Below are 26826 nucleotides of genomic sequence, written 5' to 3' on the forward strand. Positions count from 1 at the left end.
TTTTCTATCGTGGTATTAAACCAATTGAGAGGGTTTTTTTGTTTTTGTTTTTGTTTTTAGATGGAGTCTTGCTCTGTCACCCAGGCTGGAGTGCAGTGGCGCAATCTCAGCTCACTGCAACCTCCACCTCCTGGGTTCAAGTGATTATCCCACCTCAGTCTCCCAAGTAGCTGGGATTACAGGAGCATGCCACCATGGCCAGCTAATTTTTGTATTTTTAGTAGAGATGGGGTTTCACCATGTTGGCCAGGCTGGTCTCGAACTCCTGACCTCAAGCGATCCGCCCGCCTTGGCCTCTCAAAGTGCTAGAATTACAGGTGTGAGCCATTGCGCCTGGTGGAGAGGGTATTATTTCATTCTAGCAGAGGAAATAAAACTCCAGTTCACCTGTCTTTAGTGCTCTCAATAACAGAGAAATTAGCTTGGTCCCCAGGTTTGTCTCTGCCTCTAATGGCATTATCTGACCTTTAAAATATTATTATCATTAAAATTTAGAGACAGTTAAGCAATGAAGTGGGGAAAGGGCAATACTACGGAAAATAGAAAAAGAAGATTTAAAGCTTCAGAATATTCTTTCCATGGAACTAAGCATAACAATTTTTTTTTTTTTTTTTTTTTTTTTGAGACGGAGTTTTGCTCGTCATCTAGGCTGGAGTGCAATGGAACATTTGGCTCACTGCAACCTCTGCCTCCTGGGTTCAAGCGATTCTCCTGCCTCAGCCTCCCAAGTAGCTGGAATTATAGGCGCCTGCCACCACACTCAGCTAATTTTTTGTATTTTTAATAGAGACGGGGTTTCGCTATGTTGGCCAAGCTGGTCTCAAACTCCTGATGTCAGGTGATCCACCTCAGCCTCTCAAAGTGCTGAGATTACAGGTGTGAGCCACCGCACCCGGCCTCTTGGGTATTTCTTACTGATACAATTACAAGAAAAAAAAATTAACTCAGTCCTTAAATAATGTTACAATTCAATTCTATTTTTAGTTTTTATTTTTCTATAAATGCTACATATAGATGTAAACTATTATTTTAAAATCCACCTACCTACTCCTAAATTTTCTTTTTTAAAAAAAACCCATAGTAGTATTGATAAATAGGGATCAAATAAATGCATACTATGCGGAACAGACAGAGATTTTCGATTTTTTTTTGTTTGTTTAATAAAGTTTGAAAACTTTCAAAGCTCCTGTACAATTCCATTAATACCAGGCTTGGCAAAACTCTAATTCTGTTTGAAAAGGTGTTTTTTTAAAAGCAGTATATTTGAACAATGTCTAAGTATGTGGGATGGGGAGAATCCATATCCGAATATCTTCATAAAGCAAGTTCTTAAAATTTGCAAAGCTATTAGGTTGGTGCAAAAGTAATCATGGTTTTTCTTTTGCACCAACTAATATTTACCACTGAATACGCTGGCATTTAGATCACTTCCTTCTTTCAGCATGCTAGACAGTAAAGAGAATGGGCATGAGGCGGCAGGAAGAACGAAAGAGTGAAGATAATGGAGTTAGGTCAGTGAGGCATATTTCTAAATTCCCCGCTTCTTTTCCTCTAGCAATTCTGGGAAACTTCTCAGCAGCTATCCTATAAGGAAAGTATCTCGCTAGGAGAAGTAAAGAATGAGAAATAGCAGGGCGTGGGGAGAATGCAGGCAGTGGGCCGGGGTAGACAATGCTGGGGAAAGGACGCCAAGGGAGGAAAACCTAGAATTGGACAGGACGTTTCCTCTGTTGTCTGGACCTTCTTTTTATAAGGTTGTTAGAATTAAATTTCATTTATACAGAGAACTGAAGTGATAGGTGGCCAGATGATTTTAAGTCCTTTTGTCTCTGATGAGGATTTATTCCCCTCAAAATTCTGATAAGGAATTCCCATGCTACAAATATTAATTTGCTCCTCTACCTATGCCTCTGAGAGTCACGAGACACCAAAGGCCAAATTTACTTATCTATATTAAGGGCTTTATGTGAAATGAAAGGTGATTTACTTAGCTGACCATTTCCCAAGCAGCCTTACTTAGACTGAATCTTAAAAATTATCTGGAGGGCTCATAATCGTGACCGCCAGTAAGCAGCGAGGTCCATGTAAGGCTAACCCAGACTCTCCAACTGCTCTTGGAGTGAAGATGCATTGGTTTAGGTTAGGGTGCCAGATTTGTATGCCCCAGGGCTAAGCGAGAATCTGATTTACCCTCCTCTCTTCACCGAGCAAAGCAACCTGGACAGTCAAACTCAGTCACGTAAGGCAGACAGAGCTTAAACCAGAGGGCCAGGTGAACACTGAAGGGGCGTGCGACACGATCCCCCCAACGTACTTCACAGCCAAGCCACAGTGACTAATGAAATAGGCCAGATCTGCCTGTGGAACACTGTCCTGAATGGTTAGTACAGAGAGACAGGAAGCTGGCAATGAGGTGCAGCAAACGCCAGAGGCTGGCCTGTAAAGGAAAGTGTGTGGCTCAAGTAGTGTCGCTGGAAAAGGAGTGGGTGGCAGAGCATGTCGTAGTGATTGTACCCTTCAATAATAACCTCTATACACAATTGAGTCGGTAGAATTTGTTAATGTAAGAAAAATTTGGGGAAATTCATATATTTGTAATGGGCCCAAAATATTGGACTAGAGATAAGAATACACTGAAACAACAATATACACAGACTCACAAGCTTACATGGACACATTATTTTTCATTTTAGCGTCTTACATCTTCCTTTCCTGATGCCACAGCAGCACATGGATTAGAAGGTTCTAGATTCCAGCAATAAAATTCTATATGCTACTCAGAAAATATATGGCTAGCGAGATAGCATCCCTGTTCTCTCCTACGCAGTTTACGTATTCATGAACAATGAAACCTTTAGAAGCAAACAGATATCAGATACCAATGATCATACCAAGAAATGATACAGGAGACTTTCACAGACTTGATTCTAAACCTAATCCTAACTGATGATAGGGTGGTTTTCATCACCTCCATTCACATCCTCACACGTCCAAAATAGGCTAGCTCAGCTGTGTCACAGTCTACCGTGGGAATACGTCCAGGGGAGTCCATGGAAATAAGTGGCTGGAGGCCTTGAGTCTGGGCACCAGACTGTGTCCCTGTGGAGAAGGCCCTTCCATCATCAGGCTTAGCTGGAAATTCATTCACTTGGAGGGGAGAAGGCAGGCGTGGCTCATCAGAACTGGAGGAGGAGGTTGTGGAGAAGCCTTTTTCCTCTGAGTGAGTGTGTTACACAGCATTCAAGCGGATGTCCCCACAAGGAATTTCTGTTGGTGTTTCTGGGGTAATACTTTTAACAATACGCTATTGGGAAGAAAATACAATGTTATAAACATCCTTGTAATTTTTAAAACTTGCAAAAATAGTCAACATTAATATTAAAACAAAGCTTAAATAACACTTTAATAACATCTAAGAGCGAGTTGGAATAGTCTCATTGACATTCCTTAGGAAAAGAATTCCCAATTTATTTATTCTCAAATATGAATTAAAATGGTGTATTCAGAAACTATACACATCTGTAAACGAAGAAAATCATTATAACACTAATGGAAGAAAACGATGAGACTTCAATAGAATCTCTGCTGGCCAATAACATGCTTTTGAAGGACTTGGGAAAGGGTACCCTTTTCTCTGGACAGAGGAGACTTCTGCGGCCACACAGGGCTTGGGGAGCAGAGTAATTGCTGGGTTTTGGCCCCCATCCCTTCACCCAGGCTCCTTGTCCCCTGCAGACACACTGCAGCCATACTGCCCAGTGCTATCAGCCACTGTAACAGCCAGGATGTTACTAATTTAATGAATTCACCTGTAAAGCAATACTGGTTAGTTCATACGAGAGTGTAAATTATCACATAGTTAAATTGTAAAAGATGCGATTATTGAAATCATCACTTCTAATGCAACATTGTGTTGATGTAGTACTCATCACAGAGAAGTGGCTGAGAAGGTCTACTATAGAAACAGCTGAGGTACACAGAAGCTTTAAGATGGATCTGAAATATACTTGGGCTTACGTATGAAATATACAACCGGCCTTGTAAAACTCAGCATCAGAGTGGCAAAAAGCAGCTCAGGGATACAGAGAAAAAAAAAAACAGCCGCATTGCAGAGGCTTCGAAAAATCTTTATTAAGTTGCTTAATAAAATCTTTGTTGGCCAAAAGTCTGTATGTATTATAAGCAGACAATTTGGATCTGAAAGCATCCTTTGATTTACTGATCTTTAGGCGAAGTTCTGCTCCTGTCATTTTTATTTTGGACTGAAAATGTCTGGAGTTGCCTTCAAGCTTTTCTATTTTCTCATTCTGGGAGTTTGTTCTTTAAGGAATAAGGCCAAAAGAATTCAAAAAGTTCCAGTCCTACAGTTAATGAAATGCACCATAGGGCAAAATGCACAAAATTGCACATTTTGTGCTCCTCATTTCCTTAGTATCTGTGTACTGAACTCTCACACTAGAAATCCGTTTAAAAAGGAGTCATTGCAGGGCTCATCTGCTACCGGAGCATGCCGAGTCACGGAAAGCAACCTGTCAGAAACCACGCATTCCCACAGATTAACATGTGAACCATATCTGATTAAACAGAATTATGGCTTGTTAGTTGAGAACTAGACAGAGATCACTATAATGAGTCCTTTTTTTTTTTTTTTTTTAAGAGCCAGGGTCTTCCTCTGTTGCCCAGGCTGGAGTGCAATGGCACAATCATGCCTCACTGCAGTCTTGAACCCCTGGGCTCAAGGGATCCTCCTGCCTCAGCCTCCCAAGTAGCTGGAACTACAGGTGCATGGTACGATGCTCGACTGTTAGAACTTGTCTTAAGTGGAGCTCTCACGATAGCTCATAGAGAGGAGATCACCGAGGTGTTTGGTGGGGCAAGGCCTGCAATGAACAACGTCATAAAGTCAAACACTTGGTTTTTGTGCCCTAACCTACCCATATGGGCTGCCGCCCTGTTGGTGACTGACCACCCAGGATGCCAGGCCCACGTCTGTTTTCCGTGCTTTGCCAGCATTCTAGTTGCCAGACTACTATTGCTCTCAAAATTTGCCAGGCCCTGGCCTTCTGCGAGATGATAACAAGTTAATCTAAGAAATGGATTCCTCTTGATATCTTCATAAACATGTACTCATTAGGGACCATTTTCCAGTATCTTTGGGTGGATTATTAGTAGTTTCTGCAAAAATGACCTAAGCCAGTGGATGACTCCAACTGCAAGACTTCCAGACTGTGGGTGTGTGTGGTACCCTTCAAATTACACCAGTAAGCGGTGGCTCACTCCACAAACTCCAACCTTGCATATGGCCAGGGCCCAAAAGGATTTTATATGAGGCTTCCCTCCCTCACACACAGAAAGTGACAGACTAGCAAGTCTGGTATTCATAAAGAATTGTGAAGAATTCTAGACCTTTGGCAAAAAACACAGCATGCTTTATTCTTCTCAGAGATTAAACATGCACATGGGCATATTAAAGTTTTTTTGAGAAGTCCTGAGGTGAACAAACCTGTTTATTTATTTATGTAATTTTTTTGAGACAGAGTCTCTGAGATCATCAGAGTGAGAGATGATCTCAGCTCACTGCAATCTCTGCCTCCCAGGCTCAAGCAATTTCCATGCCTCGGCTTACTGAGAATCGGAAACTACAGGTGCCCGCCACCACACCCGGCTAATTTTTGCATTTTTAGTAGAGATGGGGGTTTCACCATGTTGGCCAGGCTAGTCTCAAACTCCTGACCTCAGGTGACCCGTCCACCTCGGCCTGCCAAAGTGCTGGGATTACAGGTGTGACCCACTGTGCCCAGCCAAGAAACCTGTTTAACTTGCCTTAGTCCAGCAGTCTCCAAAAATTACCTGACTACATAAACTTTTTCTCCAGCAGTTAATACCTGTGACAGCTCCTGGAACACACTTTGGGAAATGTTAATATAGTCAAATGAGCACATTTGAAAGAGGAGGAAACCGAGGCCCAGATGAGATGAGTATCTGCCAGAGCCGACTAGGGCCTTTTCCATGGTCCTCACCGACAGGGGTGTATCACACTGCTTCCGGGTAACCCGCTGCTCCCCGTCTGGTGGCCCCTCATGAAGACGCCCTACCTACAATTAGTCTTACCTCTATTGCTAACAGACCTGAGCTCTGTTAGTGACACACTATTGGGTGGCATTCCCTTGTGACCAACTGGGGGAATTTGTGAGAAAGATGGCCAGGATCTGAGGTGTAGCCTGTGACTGAAGAATGACATTTATTAACCTAACACAGTTCCCACCTCCAACCTTGGCCTCTGGATTTGAAGCAACAGAGCTCATGGATCATCACAACTGCCGAGATGGACGACCGGAAGGAATGCGTTCAATGACTCTGGGTAGGAGAATGTGCGGGAAGTAGCATGGGACCCAAGGCTCTTTAGGGGGAGTGCGGTCACGAGAGGGCTGGTTGGGCTGTAGGAAATTAGTAACTACAGAGCTCAGAGTTCTGTTCACCCAGAATTCAGTTTTCCTGTTTCAAAAAAGAAATGAACCCAGTTGTTCTCAGAAAGGGCTGATATTTGGCCGGGTGCAGTGGCTCATGCCAGCAATCCCAGCACTTTGGGAAGCCGAGGCAGGAGTATTGAGCTCAGGAGTTTGAGACCAACCTGGGCAACATAGTGAGACCTTGTTTCTATTAAAAATTTAAAAATTTAGCCAGGCGCCTGTAGTCCCAGCTACTCAGGAGGCTGAGGTGAAAGGATCGCTTGAGCCCAGGAGTTTGAGGCTGCAGTGAGCCATGATTATACCACTGCACTCCAGCCTGGGGTACAGAGTGAGACCTTGTCTGAAAAAAAAGAAAGAGCTGATGTTTAATTGCCTGTGTTCTCTTGCTTCTCATTTCTTATGAAATGTCTTAGGATGACTACTGTGATGGTCTCATGTCTAAATTTTGCTGTAAGATCTCAAATTAGCCCACCTCCATTCTCAGGCTATTATAGATTATGCTGAGTAGCTGGGACTACAGGCACGTGCCACCATGCCCAGCTAATTTTTGTAATTTTAGTAGAGATGGGGTTTCACCATGTTGGCCAGGCTGGTCTTGAACTCCTGACCTCAAGTGATCTGCCTGCCTTGGCCTCCTAAAATGCTGAGATTACAGGTGTGAGCCACCATGCCCAGCCGGAAATAAGGAAACTTTGCACAGTATTATTCCCCACCTCAGTGTCCTTGTCTGGTAATAATGCCTGCCCGTTTACCTCCCAAGGTACTTTGATAACAGAATAGGATAATCGACATGCAGATGCTTTGAAAATGGCATTCATACCAATTGGAAGGTACTGTTATTAACGTTTCTACAGCGCATTCATTACTGAAATGAATCTTGCTATCCTGGCAAAACATTTTTACTCCAATGGCTTGAGCTAAAATCATGCTATTGTTAGAGAGCTAACAATTTTGATCTAAAACTATGACACTGTTGCAACATCCTTATTTTGTGATGATTTTCAAAATAGTACTTGTCACATTGCTGTTAGAAAAGTGACCATGGACATTTCCCACCATAATCGCCGCTTAAAATTTGTGTATTGCTCCAGACATCACAGATCTGATGTCCATGCCCAGTGGCAAGCAGGAGGCAGGGTAGTTGTCTGATAAGTTTGAAAACCTATGCACAGCCCAAGCTGAATGCTCTGGTGCACCCAAATGATCAGCTCACTCTTTTGCCCTTGCATTTGAGGCTTTGGGAGATGCCTTAAGATACCAGTGACAGCCATTAGAGGTCTTTGCCATGGCGCAGGTACATACATATATAGGGTTGCGTGCCTCCTGGTGAATCTCATTTTGAATAGAGCATAACAAGATAATCCTTTTCTCCCAAAACAATTAGTAGTCTGAACACACACATATACACACTAACTAGCACGTACCTCCTTAAATGTCCCTGGAGTGATGATCAACCGATAAGCTATATATGTGGGGATGCAAATGAAAGATGAGGTTCCTATGCAGTAACCCAAGACGATACTCCAGTAGGGATAATTATATTGGAAAAGTCGTAGTTGTGGCGGGCTCATCAGAAAACTGCAAATGATGAACTAAAACAGAAATTCCAAGAAACATTAAAAACCTTAACAATATCCACTCAGATAGAGACGTTTCCAATACCACAAACACCAAATGCTAAAGCTAAGATAGTTTCAGGAAATTCCCAAGATGTGATATATCCTGGATTGAACTCTGACATACAGAATTACCAACTTCTGTACCCAAGCTGCAAGACTACACCAGCCAGGTGCTTTCCCTGATTTTCCTCCCCAGCCCTCACTTCCTATAGGGGGATGTTGCAGCAGCCCTACAGCTGCCCCTACAGTCGGGGCTGAAGCCTGCAGCTCCCGCTTCAGCACAGGCCTCTGCCCAGGCAAAGAGACTGGCAACCTTGAGAGTGATTTGGGCCTTGTCTTGCCAGAAGGCAGAGGAATAAACTGGGTGATCTCTCCGCAGCCCCCGCCAGGCCCCAGGCTTCACATTTCTCTCTGCTTTGTTTTCATTGCCTTGCGTTTCTGGCTGTGGTTGTTTTTGGTCAGATGGAAGGTACCTGATGTCCAGGAAAGATAAGAAGGTTCTCAAGACCCAGAGAGGACTCAGGCTCCTGGGGGTGTGTCCTTCTCCCATTTTCCTGAGCTCTCTGGCTTTTGCTTTAAGCTGCATTGCCTGGGGCTTCAACAAGGATGGCTCTGCCACTAGGCATCTCAACAGCGAATGACTGCCTGCCACAGGTCCTCATCATGAAAGGAATTACGGAAGGAAAAGAAGCAGCTTAATACACCTTTCACTTGAACACTCTGTGAGAATTTTGACCAAGAAAAATTCCACAGCGTGCTCCCAACACCCAGTTTATGAGTTTTCTTATTTCAATTATTTGGTTTCCAGATTTTGCCTAGTAACCACTGTGCCGAAATTGTTATTGCTCTTGATTTAATTTTATTTTATTATTTCATAGTCATAAAGAAGACAGTAATGTGAATTATTTGTGTGGTTAAACATCTATTTATATCTTTTTTTTCTTTGTCTGCAGGTAACAAAATGGGAAATTGCTAAACACACATCCATCTTCTGAGCGGTGCTATCTTAAGTCTAGGAGGAAGCCTTCAAAACAGGAGCCTGGTCAATTGCAAACCTTCCTCCTAACCCAGGCTCCTCATCCCCAGAGCCGGCTATGAAGAAAGACGGTTTGGGAACAGGGAAAGAGGATCTGGTTAGGAGCCATCCCAGCCACTTGTCTCTTAATGTCAGGTGTGTGAAATCCCACTCAGTCATTGGGGGGCTCAACCTCCGGTTGGGGCAAGTGCTACTTCAGAAATCCCCTCGCACATACTGGCCTCTACTCATACACAATATTTTCTTTTTCTTTTACTTGGCTGCAGTGAAAAAGAATATTTTTAGTAAGCTACTTGTTGTTTACCTAAAGCAGCCTTAAGAAGCCCAGAGCAGGGGATCTGTTAAGTAAACGCAGAAGCAGAAGACAGATTTGCCTCTCTCAGGCACTAGGGCACTTGGCTGTAGAGGGGTGAGTACGGCAAACATCATGGGAATTATGAGTAGTGCGCCCACATCCAAAGCTGCACATGGGTTTTCCTGGGCAAAGAAACTCAATGACTGTGCACCAAGAGTTTACCCAGTCTGACAGCAAGAAACTGACAGAAACGAACAGACCCAAGCACATGGACACATGGAGGCACTCACCTCAGGCACAACATTAAAGCAGGAGCCAAAACCAAAATAAACAATATTTTATTACAATTTTTTAAAAGACAGGATCTAACAGGGCCAGATTAGGGTAATGCGAGTGAGTAAGACGTACAAGTACAGGGCTGGCTCCTGTGTTTATTGAAAATGTTGATATTTTGTTAATCATGGATCTTTTTGAATTAATTTTTATTTTTAAAAAATATTGCATGAAAATAATATTTATCCTGAGTCCTGAGCTCTTTGGCGCCTTCTTAAATTTTATACCCACAGTGAATGTTTCACTTGCCTTCAAGTCTCCCCTAGACATCATTTCCTCACTGTGTGGGGAAGAATAAATATGGAAGTAAACAAACAAACAAACAAACATCTTTCTGCCCTCAAGGAATTAATCCAGTGACTCTTCTTCCTTTGAAAAACAAATAAAAATATTTAAGTAGATTATTGAGAAGTACTGGTAATAATATAAATTAATAACCCATTTATGTCAGGGCTTCTGCTTCTGGTAGGATGGCCTAGGCGATTTCCAACAACCCTCTCACTGAAAACAACTAAAACTTCTGGATTTAAAAATACATGCATTTTAAATGTGCCTAAATGCAACAGCAAGCTGATAAGGTCATAAGGAGCTCTGAGGCCAACATCTCAGGAGCCCAGAGCTTGCACCAGAGTCACTGCAGCCTGGGAACATGTGCTGCTTGGTGCAAACACTGGCTTTGATTTTGGAAACCTCCAGGGTCCGGGGGAAAGGAAATCAAAGAGGAATTCTGGGGTACAGAGAGACACATGCAGTGTCACGGAGACAAGAACAAGCATGTTGTCCATCATAGATAAGTTAATGTTAAGATGTGTGGGTACAAAAGAAGTACAAAAAATAAAGGGCTACCCCAAGAAAGTCAAAACACAGAATACAAAAAGGGCTGTTTTCATGTTTTTTTTTTGTTTGTTTGTTTTTTTAGACTGAGTCTTGTTCACATCCTGCTAATTTTTGTATTTTTAGTAAAGACAGGGTTTCACCATGTTGCCCAGGCTGGTCTTGAACTCCTGACCTCAAGGGATCCACCTGCCTTGGCCTCCCAAAATGCTGGGATTATAGGTGTGAACCACTGCACCCAGCTGTTTTGAAAGGGGACACAGAACAGCTGGATGCCAAAGAGACGTCCTAAAACAAAATGGGATAGCCCATATACTCCTAATAAGCTGGAGGTGGACTGAAGGAACAATCTAACAACACTTCTGGCTCTAAAAGACAAAAAAAAAACAAAACAAAAACGAAGTTACAGATAAATGAAAGAACTGAAGAATAGTGCCTGCTGGTGTGCATGACATCAGTTTACCCCAGGCTACCTCAGCACACACTGGGAGGCCAGCAGGCTGTTATCCATCTTGGACAGGGGCACGTGAACCAAGGACAAAGTGAATATTGAACACATCTCAACACGTGGACAAGCCTTGGGACTCAACTTTCTCACCCAGGTCCTTTGGTAATAAATGGATTCTACTTTTGACGTGGATTTTTGCTTAGAGAGCTTTGTATCATCTTGAAGAAGATGCATACAAAATTGTAAACACAAAAGTACTAGTACCCCATCCAGGGCCCCCATGAAGAGCATAGCAGATCCTTCCCTGGTCTTGAACAGTTCTTTTTGTTATGTGACTTTGGACACTTCACTTTACATTGCTAAGCCTCAATCTCCTTTTTTCTTTTCTTTTTTTTTTTTTTTTTTTTTTTGAGACAGAGTCTTGCTCTACCGCCCAGGCTGGAGTGCAATGGCGCGATCTCAGCTCACTGCAACCTCCGCCTCCCAGGTTCAAGCAATTCTCCTGCCTCAGCCTCCAGAGTAGCACCCAGTACCACGCTCAGCTAATTTTTGCATTTTTAGTAGAGATGGGGTTTCACCATGTTGGCCAGACTGGTCTTGAACTCCTGACCTCAGGTGATCCACCCACCTCAGCCTCCCAAAGTGCTGGGATAACAGGCATGAGCCACCGCACCCAGCCTCAATCTCCTTAAATGTAAAATGGGAGTACCAGAACTATAACCACTTCATAGAACTATTGTGAGGATTTATAGAACAGTGAGTGTAAGTTGAGCCTGAAGTCTGGCCTGGCATTTAGTGCTCCATAAATGTTATGCATCACTATCACTGCCAGAGTGACTGAAGCCCCGACTACTCCATGGTGTCAGGAGTCAGAAGGGTGGGGAACCACGGTGGGCATAGTGGCTGGGAGGGGACACAAGAGGGGCTTCTGAAGTGCTGGTCATATTTTTGTCTCCTGGTATGGTTTTGGATACATATGTGTGCTCAATTTATAACATTTCTTTGAGATGTACACTGACGAGCTGTATATTAATACTTTTCTGTATATGTTATTCTTCAATACTATTTATTTATTTTCTGAAATAGAGTCTCACTTTGTCACCCAGGCTGGAGTGCAGTGGCGATTTCAGCTCACTGCAACCTCCGCCTCCTGGGTTCAAGCGATTCTCCTGCCTCAGCCTCCTGAGTAGCTGGGATTACAGGTGCCTATCACCACACTCGGCTAATTTTTGTATTTTTTTTAGTAGAGACGGGGTTTTGCCATGTTGGCCACCTGCCTCAGACTCCCAAAGTGTTGGGATTACAAGGATGAGCCACCGTGCCTAGCCATTACAATTCATTTTTTATGTGTCTGGGGGCAAGTCTTTCCCCAGGGCAAGGAGGAGAAGGGAAATGGCAACTCACCAGGAGAAAGAGAGGGCTGATGGCCACCCAGCAGATCCTCCAGAACCACCCCGGGCTGAAGCCGAGCATTTCCTTCACGTCCCTGCAGAACTGAGTGATGCCTGGAACCGCCCAAGGGGAAGAGAGGCAGAGACTGAGAAAGGACATGGGCTGTGCTGCTGTGCCCTGATTCTCTGGGAGAGTCAGAGTCACAGGATCACACTGGGAATGACAAGGGGAAATGACAAGCTGGAATTCCTACCCCGGACACACAGGGTAGCTCTGGAATTTCTCTCTAGGAGGAGTACAGCGACAACAATCTGGTCCGAAAGTGGGGCTGGGGGACTTGTCACAAAACTACATTTTTATAGCAAGCAAGACTCTTTCTACATAGGGTGGGAGGACGGATGGGCATCTGGAAGGATGGATGGACATCTGGGAGGATGGATGGGCATCTGGGAGGATGGATGGGCATCTGGGAAGAGAGGCACACCCCCTTCTTGGTGCCGCACCGCCTTCCTGAGAGCTGAGTCTATCTGATTTCACTGTTATTATAAAACAGTTGAATTTTGTCCAGGAATGGTGAACCCGCCTGACAGACACTGACTTTGACCATGACACTGGAAACTTTCAAGGGAAATTTTTAACCACAATATTGCCCATTCTTATGCCAGATCAAGATCAAGGTTCTTCTATAAAAAGTAACTGGTAAGGAAGTGAGAACTGAAAACTCCCAAAGAAGAGTGAGAAATGGAGAAGGGGAAGGTGCTCTGTGGTTGCTTCCCCGAGAGGTCCCAGCAGTTCCTAGGGCAGGTCTATGGAGATTCACACACTTGAACTTGGTCCTCTGAATTGCCAAGGAGGTGGGAAGATTTCTTCTTTAAAAAAAAAAAAAACAACCGGGCCTGTGTGCAACCCAAAATGTGCCCCCTCCTTGATAATATGTGTAACAAATAACATGCAAAAGTGGTTTATTTTTGTTTGTTTTTGGGTTTTTTGTTTGTTTTGAGACAGACTCTCACTCTGTTGTCCAGACTGGAGTGCAGTGGCGTGATCTTGGCTCACTGCAACCTCTGCCTCCCAGATTCAAGCAATTCTCCTGCCTCAGCCTCCTGAGTAGCTGAGATTACAGGCCTGCGCCACCATTCCCGGCTAATTTTTTGTTTTGTTTTGTTTTTTTAGTAGAGATGGAGCTTCACCATGTTGGCCAGGCTGGTCTCGAACTCCTGATCTCAGGTGATCCACCTGCCTCAGCCTCCCAAAGTGCTGGGATTACAGGCGTGAGCCACCGCGCCTGGCTGAGACTCTTTTACAGACCCATCGTCGGGAGGTCACATCTTGTAAACTGTCCCTCACAGCCTTTTTTGGTGAAATCAGCCCTTCGCTATTCTGCTGGCTGATGGTGTAGAAGGGACCCAGCTGGCTAAAGGAAGCGTCTTACCATAGAACCAAGACACAGCGACTGCTTCGATCAGTGCGACGGTGAGCACGGCGGGCCCCGTGGCATACTCCTCCAGCAGCTTCACCACGTAGGCCCCTCCCTGGAGGGGAGAGCAGAGCCTGGGTGAGGGCCCTCCAAGGAGCCACCCCTCCCAACTACAGAGACCTGCAGGGGCTTCCTCACTTAGAATCATTCTGGAAAAATCCCACCTGGGACCGAACGTGAGTACCCCAGAAACTGCCTCTTAGGCCAGGTGTGGTGGCTCATGCCTGTCATCCCAGCACTTTGGGAGGCTGAGGCAGGCGGATCACCTGAGGTCAGGAGTTCGAGACCAGCCTGGCCAACATGGAGAAATTCCATCTCTACTAAAAATACAAAAAAATTAGCCAGGTGTGGTGGCACGCGCCTTTAATCCCAGCTACTCAGGAGGCTGAGGCGGAAGAATTGCTTGAACACGAGAGACGGAGGTTGCAGTGAGCTGAGATAGCACCATTGCACTCCGGCCTGGGGGACAGAGCAAGACTCCGTCTAAAAAAAAAAAAGAAACTGCTTCTTGGACTGGCCTTTGCAGTGGCAGTGTGGGCAGGTTTTACCCACTCAGACACCTCTTCCCATCCTATGTAGTTCATTCTTCTTATTTCTTCTCCCCACTAAATTTTAAGAGACAAACTCCAAAGGGCCTTGGGATCTACTTTAAACTTCCTTCAACTTATTGAACACCTGCTGTGGACACGACCCTGGAGAATCCCTGCCTCTAAAGACTGAATCCAGAAGGGCCCAGGATACCAGACACATTAAGGGCCTTAGTCGCAGTTTTGCCTTTCTGTCCTAAATCGTGACTCACTGGGGTTCCACTCAGTCCCCTTGACCCCTACTCCAGGGCCATCGGGGTCAGGGCTTAAATATGCACATCTGCAAAATCTGCCTTAGAGTATTTACTTCAGCTACCAAAAAAAAAAAAAAGGATCTCTAGAGAGGGTGTGACTTCTTTACCATTGCAAATTCTGGAGGAGACCAAGCGGCATTACACACATGACGTGCAGAACATCAGGGCAGTATCCCCATGAAAGCAGCTCTAAAGAGTGGAAATAGGCTGGAAAAGCAAATCCTAATTTTCTCCAGATAGTTTTTGAAGCCTGAAATCTAGTGGGATCTACTGTAAAATGCTGACAGCCCCTGGATACTATGCACGGAGTCTACAAGTAGATGTGCAAGAAGCAACTTTTCTTCTCCTTGATGACAAACTTTTTAATGGGAGTAACAACCTCCCCTTCTTTGGTCCCAAAGCCAGAGCACTGTGTGAGATGGAAGGAGAGGAACAGCTTCCTGTAGCATTCTGTTGCCCTAGGGGAGGCCAACTCAAAGCTGAGGGGCGTGATACTCACAAAAGTCAGGGTGACCAGGGATCCAAAGAAGCAGGTGATGACCACGGCAAGCACAAACCACTCCCGGCGCTTGGCCCAGATGTTTGGGAACTCATCCAGCACAGCTGTGATCACCCCCTCCAAGCCTGCAAACTGAGAGGTACGGGCAAGCAGTCACGGTGGAGGCTTTGGGACAAGGCTGTGGCCTTCAGGACAGTGAACGGGAGGGAGGGGTAAAGTTGCTAAGTGACTGGTCAAGCTGATCATCACCATTTCCCCGGCTCACTGGACCACGTAAGCATCTCAAAGAGTATTTCCCTGTTTTACACTGTCATTTATAGCTCATCACTAAGGAGAGCCAGGAAACAAAACAGCACACGTGGACAGAACTTCAATATATGAGGTCTCTCGGGGAGACTCTGTTTGCACCAGAAAGGCCAACTCAAAGCTGAGACTCACTCCACACTAATAATTCCAGGCCCTGAACTGAACCCTCGGCAAAGCAGAGACCCAGGAGAGACCTCGCCTTGGCCTGTAGGTGCCATAATTGGGCCAAGGGACAGTGCTTAATAACAGCTCACATATGTGAGCCTTGGGCCTGTGCCAGGCACTTGACCCACATTATCCCATTAATGACTCGAATGTACCAGAGGGTGGTAAATGCCAAGGAGTCAGCCGGGGGTCTGGAGCACCAGAAGGGAGTAGCCAAAGCTGCCTGGGATGGCCAGGGATGGGAGGGAATTGAGTCCAGCTGCGTCCTCCTCCTTTCCTCTTCATCCTCCCACAGCCCTTCCCATTTCCTCACCGTGCTGTCCAAGCCCAGCGTGATTAACATCAGAAAGAAGATGATGGCAAAGAAAGTGGACGCTGGCATGTTGGCTATCGCTTCTGCATACGTGATGAAGAGGAGGCTGGGACCTGAGACAGAGGGGAGAGAGGAGGAGGTGGTTGACAAGACCTGTCCTACCAAGATGTCACAGAGGAAAACTCAGCTACAACAACAGTTACAATTCTCATCACAAGACCTTATGCGTGAATCAGGTTTTGACACACACCAAATGCTTCCTCACGCTCTACTCCATCTGACGTGGCCACCCCAGTTCCTGGGAGGCAGGAAGGGTGGGGCTTCCATCTTGAAAACTGTGTGCCCTCCATTAACCCTGGAGGTGGGTAACAGACCCAAGACCCAGAGACCAGCAAAGCTGCACACGAGAATAAGAGTTTCCACCGTGTAACAATTCCATGAGATTTCTCTGGACCAGGATTGATATTTCTCAAGTCCATGGCAGTTAGCCCCCTCTGATGTCTTCAGCTCCAGAACAGTAGGAAATGTTAAATTGATTTCCGTAGAGTCACAGAGGCCTTGGAATAAAGACTTCTTTCTATTTTAAAGTCCCTTTTGATAGTGTGAGGGACATGTCTTCAGCCTCTCATGGGTTAGCTAGGGGTGCCCTCGTTTGGGGTATGGGGTTGGTCAAAGCACGGAATCAGGCCAAAGATACAAGCATGTTAGCAAGAAGGCCCTGGGACCTCACCTACTAGATGCCATCATCTGTTTTTTCTACCTCTGTCGCTCTTTTCTTTTTCCACAAAAACTTCACGGTAAAATAGAGTGGTCATATTGGCTAGATTTTCTTTTTCTGCAAGGGGCAGTTCTAAGGATAAATGATTATTTGCTTTACTAGACTTTGAGCCATCACCAGACCATCAGAAGAAGCAAACCCACTGGTTTTAAAGCCATCATCAGAGTCATCATTTCAAGCCCATAGATTTTGGAGGCCCCAGAACTGGGTGCCAAGGGAGTTGCCCCGTCCCTGCATGGCCTGAACACGTGGAAAGATCTCCAAGGCATCGAGCTTCTCTCAAATCTTTGAATACAAAATGTTTTGGAGACAGGGTCTTATTCTGTCACCCAGGCTGAAGTACAGTGGTGTGATCATGGCTCACTGTAGCCTTGACCTCCCAGGCTGAGGCAATCCTCCCACCTCAGCCTCCTGAGTAGCTGGGACTACAGATGTGCACTACCACGCCCAGCTCATTTATTTTTTTATAGAGGCAGGGTCTCACTATGTTGCCCAGGCTGGTCTTGAACTCCACCATGCCCAGCCTTCTTTGGAAAATTTCAGGAACATTTAGAAATAAATCAGAAGTTAGATCTTTACAAAGATTCAAAGCAAAACAAGTCAGTAGGAGCAAGGGACCTGCACAGAACCTGAGGTCCTACCTGCATCTTTGGCCACCTCAGACACATCTTCATTCCTCATCTCAGCCATGTAACCGAGCACTGTGAAGATGACAAATCCCGAAACGAAGCTCGTCATGCAGTTCACCACACTGGTCACCAGGGCATCTCTGGAGGGGAAAACCCAAGGGGCCGCCTGAGACAGTTCCAAGATCAGGGGTCTAAGGAGCATCTGTCCGTGTGCCTGCTCTGCCTTAGACAGGGCGGCCACAGCAAGGACAAGCAGGCTGAACTCAAGGAACCTCAAGCCTGTCCCAGAGTCCCTTCGCATTCTCCCAGAACCCAGCTGCCGAGGCCCGAAGCTCTGACTGCCATGACCACCACACATGGTGGAGGGAGAAGAGCAGTCAGGGGTGCTTTAAAAGGCGATCCTGCCAGCACAGACCTCTCCATTTCCAACCAGCCTTGTTCTGGAGCAGGGCCCGGTTGGAGTGGGGGCCAGGACAGGGCCTGAGCCTCACATTTGTGAGATCTTCAGATTTAGACTTTGACATTACCTTCAAACTAAGTCACAGACTGCCAGCCAGAGAGACACCCTCATGTGTTTTTTTTTTTTTTTTGAGACAGAGCCTTGCTCTATTGCCCAGGCTGGAGTGCAGTGGCTTGATCTTGGCTCACTGTACCCTCTGTCTCCCAGGTTCAGGTGATTCTCCTGCTTCAGCCTCCCAAGTAGCTGAGATTACAGGTGTCCACCACCACGCCTGGCTAATTTTTGTATTTTTAGTAGAGATGGGGTTTCCCCATTGTTGGCCAGGCTGGTCTCAAACTCCTGACCTCACACTTTTAAATGACAGCCTCATCATACAACTGCAGGGTGGTGTCCCAGTGCAAGGCCACATTGCTTAGGGTACATGTGAATCTCCCTCCCACCTTTAAAAAAAATCAGTTCTACAATTATCTTATGCATAGCACAAAGAGATTGCTGGATGCTGCCATCTGTGATCAATCAAAATTAAGTCTAAAGATGATGGGTGATATTTATTTATTTATTTATTTTTGAGATAGGGTCTCCCTCTGTTGCACAGGCTGAAGTGCAGTGGCATGAGCACAGCTCACTGCAGCCTTAACCTCCTGGGCTCAAGCAATCCTCCTGCTTCAGCCTCCTGAAGAGCTGGGACCATAGGCATGCACCACCACACTCAGCTAATTTTTAAATTTTTTGTAGAGATGGGATCTCACCATGTTGCCCAGGCTGGACTCAAACTCTTAGGCTCAATTGATCCTCCTGTCTCAGCCTCCCAAAGGGCTAAGATTACAGGTGTGAGCCAACGCACCTGGCCCAGTGGGTGATATTTAAAACCATAATTGGTGTAACACTTCCTGTTTTGTTAAAATTTCTGAAATAGGATTTTGTTGCAAAAATTATGGCATTTTGGCTGGGCACAGTGGCTCACGCCTGTAATCCCAGCACTTTGGGAGGCCGAGGCAGGCAGATCACCTGAGGTTGGGAGTTGGACACCAGCCTGACCAACATGGAGAAACCCCATCTCTACTAAAAATACAAATTTAGCCAGGCGTGGTGGCGCATGCCTGTCATCCCAGCTACTCAGGAGGCTGAGGCAGGAGAATCGCTTGAACCCGGGAGGTGGAGGTTGTGGTGAGCTGAGATTGCGCCATTGCACTCCAGCCTGGACAACAAGAGTGAAACTCCGTCTCAAAAAAAAAAAAAAAAAAAAAAGAAAGAAAAGAAAAGAAAAATTATGGTATTTTGTGTTAGTCAAAATAATGTGATCATCATACTTTTTGTTTATACATAATACAAATAATCACATTACAATTCTTGTTGTTAAACACATTGACTAGTTAAACCTAACTACGTAATTGTATGTTGCAGCTTTTTGTAAACTTGCTTTGCAGTTTCTCTTTCTTTTTCTTTTTTTTTTTTTTGATGGAGTCTTGCTCTGTTGCCCAGGCTGGAGTGCAGTGGCGCGATCTTGGTTCACTGCAATCTCCGCCTGCTATGGGTTCACGCCATTCTCCTGTCTCAGCCTCCTGCGTAGCTGGGACTACAGGCGCCTGCCACCACGCCCAGCTAATTTTTTTGTATTTTTAGTAGAGATGGGGTTTCACCGTGTTAGCCAGGATGGTATCGATCTCCTGACCTTGTGATCCACCCGCTTCGGCCTCCCAAAGTGTTGGGATTACAGGTGTGAGCCACCGCGCCCCGTCTCTCTCTCTCTCTCTCTTTCTCTCTCTCTTTCTTTTTCTTTCTTTCTTTCTTTCTCTCTCTCTCTCTTTCTTTCTTTCTTTCTCTCTCTCTCTCTTTCTTTCTTTCTGGAATCTTGCTCTGTCACTCAGGCTGGAGTGCAGTGGCAAGATCTCGGCTCACTGCAACCTCTCGTGCCTCAGCCTCCCAAGTGGCTGTGATTACAGGTGTGCACCACCATGCCTGGCTAATCTTTGTGTTTTTAGTACAGACAGGGTTTTGCCATGTTGGCCGGGTTAGCCTGGAACTCCTGACCTCAGGTGATCCACCCGCCTTGGCCTCCCAAAGTGCTAGGATTACAGGCGTGAGCCACCACGTCCAGCCTCTTATTATTTGTATATACAGGAGCGCTGACAAAACCAAAGGGCCTGGGGCCCCTCTCAGCCTCTGAGTGGCCCAGGTGAAGCCATGGCCTTGATGAGTGCTCTGGCCATGGGTGAGCTGGTCAGGGGCCTGCAGCACCCCTAAGGGGCAGTGGCATCAAGGCCTAAGCCTGGCCAGATTCGAGGCCGTCGGTCCAATCACCTTCCTCCACACTAGCTGACTGTCACTCACGCCACTTTCAAGCTTTGCTTGGGGACCCCAGATACTCACTGGTAGCAGTTGTTGTTGAACTTGTTGTAGCTAGCAAAAGCCAGCAGGACCCCAAAGCCCGGACCAAGAGAGAAGAAGATCTGAGCGGCTGCATCTATCCACACCTGGAACACAGCAGGGGTAAGGGCATGGGGTGAGGGGGAGACACAGGCTGACCCTGGCACCAACAGGGTCACCTCTCCTGCCTCCATGTGGCTAAGTGCAGAGGCAGAAAAACAGCTTTTAAGGCTCCTTCCAGGCATAGCCATAAATCAAGTGCCAACAAATGTGATTTCTCTTCCTATCATTCAGGCATAAACCCATCCAGTGGCCTCAACTGTACTTTAATGCTTGTATTTCTTGGTTAAAGTATCATTGCAGACTTGCACACTGAAGCCACATTTCAGTTGTCCCTACTGTCCTATTTGGAGGAGGACCGGCTTCGTTTAGTAAATTGACAGACAGGTACACATATTTCCCTCATTATCTTACCCCTGTCTCCAGGAGTTTCTGCCAATTGGGTTTCAAGTAGAAGAGAACACCCCTCCAGGCTCCAGGGAGGGTGGCACCCCTCACCAGCAGGACAGAAAGGATGATATAAGGGAAGGTGGCTGTCACCCACACCACCTGTAAGGAAGAAGGGTTATCACCATGCTGTTCCAGGGAGGGGAGGGGACGGGAGAAGGAGAGGGGAGCGGGGGAGGGGAGGGGAGGGAGGTGGGTGGATGGATGTCAGTGTCTTTTATTCTTGAAGACCTTGAGAAAGGAGGGCGAGGTGGTGTGGCAGAAAGATCACAGCCCTTGGAATCACACAGGGATCGGATTCAGGTTGGCCAGTAGAACTACCTCTGAGCCCACTATGCATCTGTAAGGTTGAGGGAGTATCTAGCAGGAAACAGTAGCACCTGGCCAGTGTATAAAAAGCACTGAACATGGTCCATGATGGGTTTCCAGTAAATTATTGCCACAATTATTAATTGTGGTACTACCAGTGGGTTAAAGGAATCTTGAAAAAAAAAATCATGTAATGGTTGTTGGCATTGGCCCATTTCTAGTAAATATTCTTTTTTCTTTTCCTTTTTTTTTTTTTTTTTGGTGAGACAGAATCTCGCTCTGTTGCCCAGGAGTGTAATGGCATGATCTTGGCTCACGGAAACCTCCACCTCCCAGGTTCAAGTGATTTTCTTGCCTCAGCCTCCCGAGTAGTTGGGATTACAGGCGCCTGCCACCACACCTGGCTATTGTTTCTTGTTTTTTTTTTTTAGTAGAGACGAGGTTTCGACGTGTTGGCCAGGCTGGTCTTGAACTCCTGGCCTCAAATGATCCACCCACCTCAGCCTCCCGAAGTGCTGGGATTAGAGGCGTGAGCCACCATGCCCAACCCACTTCTAGAATTTTCTAACAAATGCGGTGAAGAGAGAGAGGGTGCATCATGGAATGATGGAATGTGTTTGGTGTGGAAGGAAACAGTGCTGTCTGTCCAGGCTACTGGGTTTTGAGTTTGAGAGCCTGTGGGCCCCTGGGCAGGCCTGGGTCAGCAGCCAGAGCCTTCCTCACCTTGCCAGAGGTCTTGACGCCTTTCCAGATGCTGAAGTAGATAACAGTGAAGATCAGCATGATGCAGAGGGCCAGCTGCCAGCTGATGCCCCCCAGGTCCTGGAGCCCCTTAGACCGGTGGATCTGCAGGACATGGCGCCTGGGGTGAAGGAGAAAGAAAGGCCCCTGAGAGGCTCTGTAGAGTGACCTGGGCACACATCTGTGCTGCTCCTTTGAGGGTGCCCAGGGCAAATGGACACTGTGCTGCTAGGACCAAGTGGTCACTGAGGCCCAGGAAGAGCTGGGATTGGCCTGCCTGTCCTGAAGGACCACAAAGCACATTTGGCCAACACCCTGGGAAGAGTGTTCAACCTAAAGGCAGACTTCCTGGATTCTCCTTGGCTGGCTGGGACCTGAACTCCTTTGACCAATGTGACTGGCTTTTGGGAACATGAGGGATGTGTAAGTGTGGGGAGTCAGCTCCCTTCCCTATCCCAAAGTAGCTCTCTCTTTGGGCTGCCATTGCCTGAAATTCCAGCATTAAAGAATACTACCTTCCTCAAGCATCTTCTTCCAAAGGGTAGATCCCACTTATGAAGTTGATACATTAAACCATTTGAATAGTTTTGAACTATCAAAGTACTAGGATTCTTTGCCTCCATGACGTTTGGCTGAGAGGAGGACCCCGGAAGAAGCGGAGTAATTTTGGAATGTGAAGGGAGGGACGGGCTTGGGCTCATTGGAGCAACCTGGCTTGGCACATGAGAAAGTGCGAGGAGGCCCAGCAGGGCCAGGCCGTGGAGCACTTGAGGTAGAGTTTCCCAACTCCGAATTCTGCTACTCCCACCCCTGATAGCTTCATCTCTCAGAAAGGGGTGAGGAGCCCTTGGCTAGGAGAGGGGTGAGGAGCCCTTGGCCCTGGCTTTCTTTTTAAGAAGCCAAACCCCAGGGGTGTGGCCTGCCCCTAACAGGCCAACCCCTCACTTACATGCACTTACGTGTAAAATTCTTCAGCAGGGGATGTGGAATGGAGGGTCCAGGTGATGTTGTCCTCGGAGAAGTAATTGGTGCAGTTGCCAGTGTTCCAGGAGTTCTTGCAGCTGGTCCAGGGCAGCTGGTCCGTGAAGGAGGAGATGAGGTAGTATAGTGCCCAGGCCATGATGGTGTTGTAGTAGGAGGCAATGTAAAAGGCAATGATGCAGATGGCATAACCAATCCCTGGGCAGTGGGTGAGATGGGGAGACAGAGGCCGAGTTTAAGGGTGGCCCAACGACAAAAGGCTGAAACGGGGCACCGGAGAGCCCCACAGCCCAGCAGAGGGGTACAGGTGGGTGCTGCCCTCCATTCCATTCCAAGGACTCCAGGTCACCGTGGGAAAAGTGGCCCTGCCGTGAGTCACTCATATGTATTTGCAAGGTAACATGTTTTAGAAAATGGGTACATGTCCTGTTAATGCTTTAAAATGTTTACATTAGTTTACTTCTCATTGCCGTTTATTCTGTTTCTCTTTAGCAATTTCACACCACTTACGCAGTCAAAACCTTAATTACTCAAGCCATCTCCCAGGGATGCCTAAGGCCTGACTGATTCCAGGAGAAGGCCCCCAGCTCCCACCCATTGATGGAAATCCCTTCCTGAGAGGCTCCACTTACCCACCCCACCGAGCCCTTCAGTTACCTTTGAAAATTGGGCAGATTTTCCTCCATATTGAAATGCATCCATTTCGGTGGTACTGTCCCAGTGCGAGCTCCATGTAAAAGAGCGGGATTCCCCCAAAAATGGCCATGATGGTGTAGGGGAGGAGGAATGCCCCTGAGGCAGATGAAAGACAGTTTCACTCCCCGCCCACATCTGTCCCAGGATAGCCCAACCAATCTATGACTCTGAGAATCACAGTCGCCAGATGATGGGAGTGTCACGGAGCCACCCTGGGCTGAGTGACCTCATGCTGTGCTCCTCTGGTCTCAGTGCTTTGCTAGAAGCAGTCGTAGGGGGAGCACCATGACTAAAATGAGGTTTCAGAGGAGGCCAAGAGAGCAATTGGGAAGAAAGCCTGGTTTGAGAGTCAACAGAACAGGCAGGATCACATCCACTTCTGACTACCTGGAGAACCCTGGGCCACTTCCCCTCTCTGAGCCCCAATTTCCTCCCTATAAAACAACACAGTTGAGGAGAGCTGAGTTTCCCAAATATAGCCACACATCATAGTCACCTAGATTCCTGGGTCTACCCCAGACCTCCTGAAGCAGAATCTCCAAGCATGGGCACAACACAAAAATTGTGTTCAAGCTCCCTAGGTGATTCCGATGCAGCCAGCACCTGGGACCCTTGGAACAGATCACCTGTGACAATCTGTAGCAACAGCTGCAACTCTCCGTGAGTCACTGAATCAGTATCTTTGTTCATCAGTATTATCTATGGCTCCAGACACATGATTATTGATATTTGGCTACACTTCCATAATTCCATTGAGCCAGAATGCTCCCTGACAAGCGCCGTTTGCAGGAGTGGCTGGACAGGGTAGTTTTTCACAGAACAAGAAAGCACAGAGCTGCTACCTAACTGGAGATGCTGGTGTCTCCTGGATCTTGTGGCTGAGGCTGAATTTAAAAATACCAAGTTGGGGAATGCTAACCTGCAGCCTGAGTTTTTAGCCTAAAGGGTGGATCAGCTGTGATTTTCCCTAATTTTCCCTGCTGTAAAATGCTCTGAACCCAGAAACCTGAGGTCTGTGCAAGTCAGAAAGGTCCACGTAATTTACAGTCACACTGGGTAAACCCGGCTCGAGAATAAAACCACGTGTTCTCATGATGGCCTTCCTCCAAAGAGTTTGCTTGATCAGCTTTACGCTGGGGAATGAGTGTAGGGGAAACGTCACCAGTGACTCAGCCCCTTACATAATACTCAGGCTAAAGGTGAGTCCTCGGGAGCAGGAGATAAGGTGATTATGACTTTTGCTCCTCCTAGGCAGGAAGCGCTGAGCTTCCCAGGGGCCCCCTGGAACTACCTTTGCAGCTGCATGGACAGAAATCTTTAAAAGATAGTAAATCCAGGCCACTCTGTGTTAGGTCACGGGAGAAGTGAGGGTGACACAAATGGATGATCCCCAAACCTCTTTGTAGCTGCCCTCCCAAATCTGTTGTCAGAGCTCCCACGAAAATCAAGCTTGACTCATCTGACACTCACTTCTTGTTATTTTCCTGTGCTGATAACAAGTCCAGAGGCCCCAAACCCATTCACTTTTCCCCACTGCTCTGCTCTCCCCCAGGTTCCCATCTTCATGCCTACAGTCAGCTACTATTTTTTATAATCTACAAGTTAACTACTTGAGAGGCTTTAGGGGTACAAGGAACAAGATAGGGCCTCTGGCCTCAAAAATATAACATCCCAGGAGGAGATAGGAGGGCCAACCATGCGTGGTTTGAGGTTGGCATTAATGTCATGCTGTGAATCTAATCCAGCTTAAATTCTGCCCAGACTGGTAGTTAAGACTGAGGACTTACGTTGATGCCCTTCTCTGACATCACACAGGTCCAAAGGATCAGAAGCATCTGGGACTCTGAAGCCACCTCCAAATTTTCCCTTACGCAGGCCTACCCTCCTGGACTCTTCCCAGCAGAACTTGCCAGCAGGAGTGAAGGGACTCAGCACAGGGCTGACGGCCATTCCCTCACTTCTGGCTAGGGGAGGACAGAGCCTGGAGAATGCAGGATGAGAAGGAGGCCCTTCAATAAATGGAGCGCTAATGATGCTGGAGATCTGTGAGGTCAGGTTTGGGAGGGCTTCACCCAGCTTCACAACCCGGAGAGCCTCAGACACGCTGCCTTCAGCTTTTGGCTTGCTGGAGATTTGACTTTTTTTTTTTTTTTTTTTTTTTGAGACAGAGTCTCGCTCTGTCGCCTAGGCTGGAGTGCGGTGGCACCATCTCGGCTCACTGCAACCTCCCCCTCCCAGGTTCAAGTGATTCTCCTGTCTCAGCCTCCCAAGTAGCTGGGACTACAGGCACCCGCCACCATACGCAGCTAATTTTTATATTTTTAGTGGAGACGGGGTTTTTGCCATGTTGGCCAGGCTGGTCTTGAACTCCTGACCTCAGGTGATCCGCCTGCCTCAGCTTCCCAAAGTGCTGGGATTACAGGTGTGAGCCACCACGACTGGCAAGATTTGACTTTTCGACCAGCTCGAAAGTCTAAGTCATCATGTTCCTAGACTTATGCCAGTGAAGACTGAAAAGACATGATCTGTCTTCTGGCCTCTCAAGAGGACCTACAGCCCACCCCAGGTCACAGCCCACCCGGGTCACAGCCCACCCCAGGTCACAGCCCACCCGGGTCACAGCCTCTACTCGCAGCCTGTGATACTGACCCCCTCCATTCTGGTAACATATGTAGGGGAAGCGCCAGACATTGCCCAGGTCCACAGCATAGCCAATCACTGACAGGAGGAAATCCACCTTCTTGCCCCAGGTCTCCCGTTCCCCTTGATGAAGCTCAGCCACCAGGGTGGTGGTGGCCGCTGGGATAGAGTGCCGCGTGTCGTCTCCCGCACCAGGACTTGGAACTGCTGAGTACCCATTGGATATTTGCCCGGACTCCACTTTGTCCCCTGGGGTGGGAACAACCTTCTGTAGAACTCCGTTTTCCTGACAATCTTCTCCATCCTCACACGCTGATAGCTGCTTCTGAGAATTCAAGGGCGTGGTCTCCATCCTGCTGGTTAGTAAATGACACTGATGTCCATCTGCCAAGGATCCCAACTGAACCCTGGGTGCTTGGATTTGTGGATCACCTCCGAGCTCTCTATTGTCGGGATTGACACGTCAGGATTGACTCTGTTGGAAAGACACACAGAGGAAGGAGAATAAAGTTAGACATTTTACTCATCTTTGGTATTAACTCATCATACATCTTAAACTACATTAGTTAACGGGATTACAAACGCATCTGTTAAATGTGAGACACCCTATTTGCTACATGGCAGTCCATAAATTCAACTAAATTTCTCAACCTATACAGGGCATCAAATTACAATCAAGTAATTTCAAAA

General features: G+C 46.8%; 1 protein-coding gene across 1 annotated transcript; it reads right to left on the minus strand.

Moving 5' to 3' along the window:
- Positions 1-1189: 1189 nt before the first annotated feature.
- Positions 1190-26606, minus strand: SLC6A4 (solute carrier family 6 member 4). The gene is made up of 13 exons (XM_024235200.3): positions 26146-26606; positions 23458-23592; positions 22779-22998; positions 21802-21940; positions 20737-20871; positions 20266-20369; positions 17448-17575; positions 16029-16141; positions 15245-15376; positions 13860-13959; positions 12440-12540; positions 7895-8062; positions 1190-3304 (listed from the first exon to the last, which is right to left on the minus strand). The coding sequence occupies exons 1-13, from the start codon at positions 26486-26488 to the stop codon at positions 3230-3232; spliced, it is 1893 nt and encodes a 630-aa protein (XP_024090968.1). The 5' UTR covers positions 26489-26606; the 3' UTR covers positions 1190-3229.
- Between the last annotated feature and the right edge of the window lie 220 nt (positions 26607-26826).

Source organism: Pongo abelii, chromosome 19 (genome assembly GCF_028885655.2).
Source record: "Pongo abelii isolate AG06213 chromosome 19, NHGRI_mPonAbe1-v2.0_pri, whole genome shotgun sequence".
Taxonomy (NCBI): domain Eukaryota; kingdom Metazoa; phylum Chordata; class Mammalia; order Primates; family Hominidae; genus Pongo; species Pongo abelii.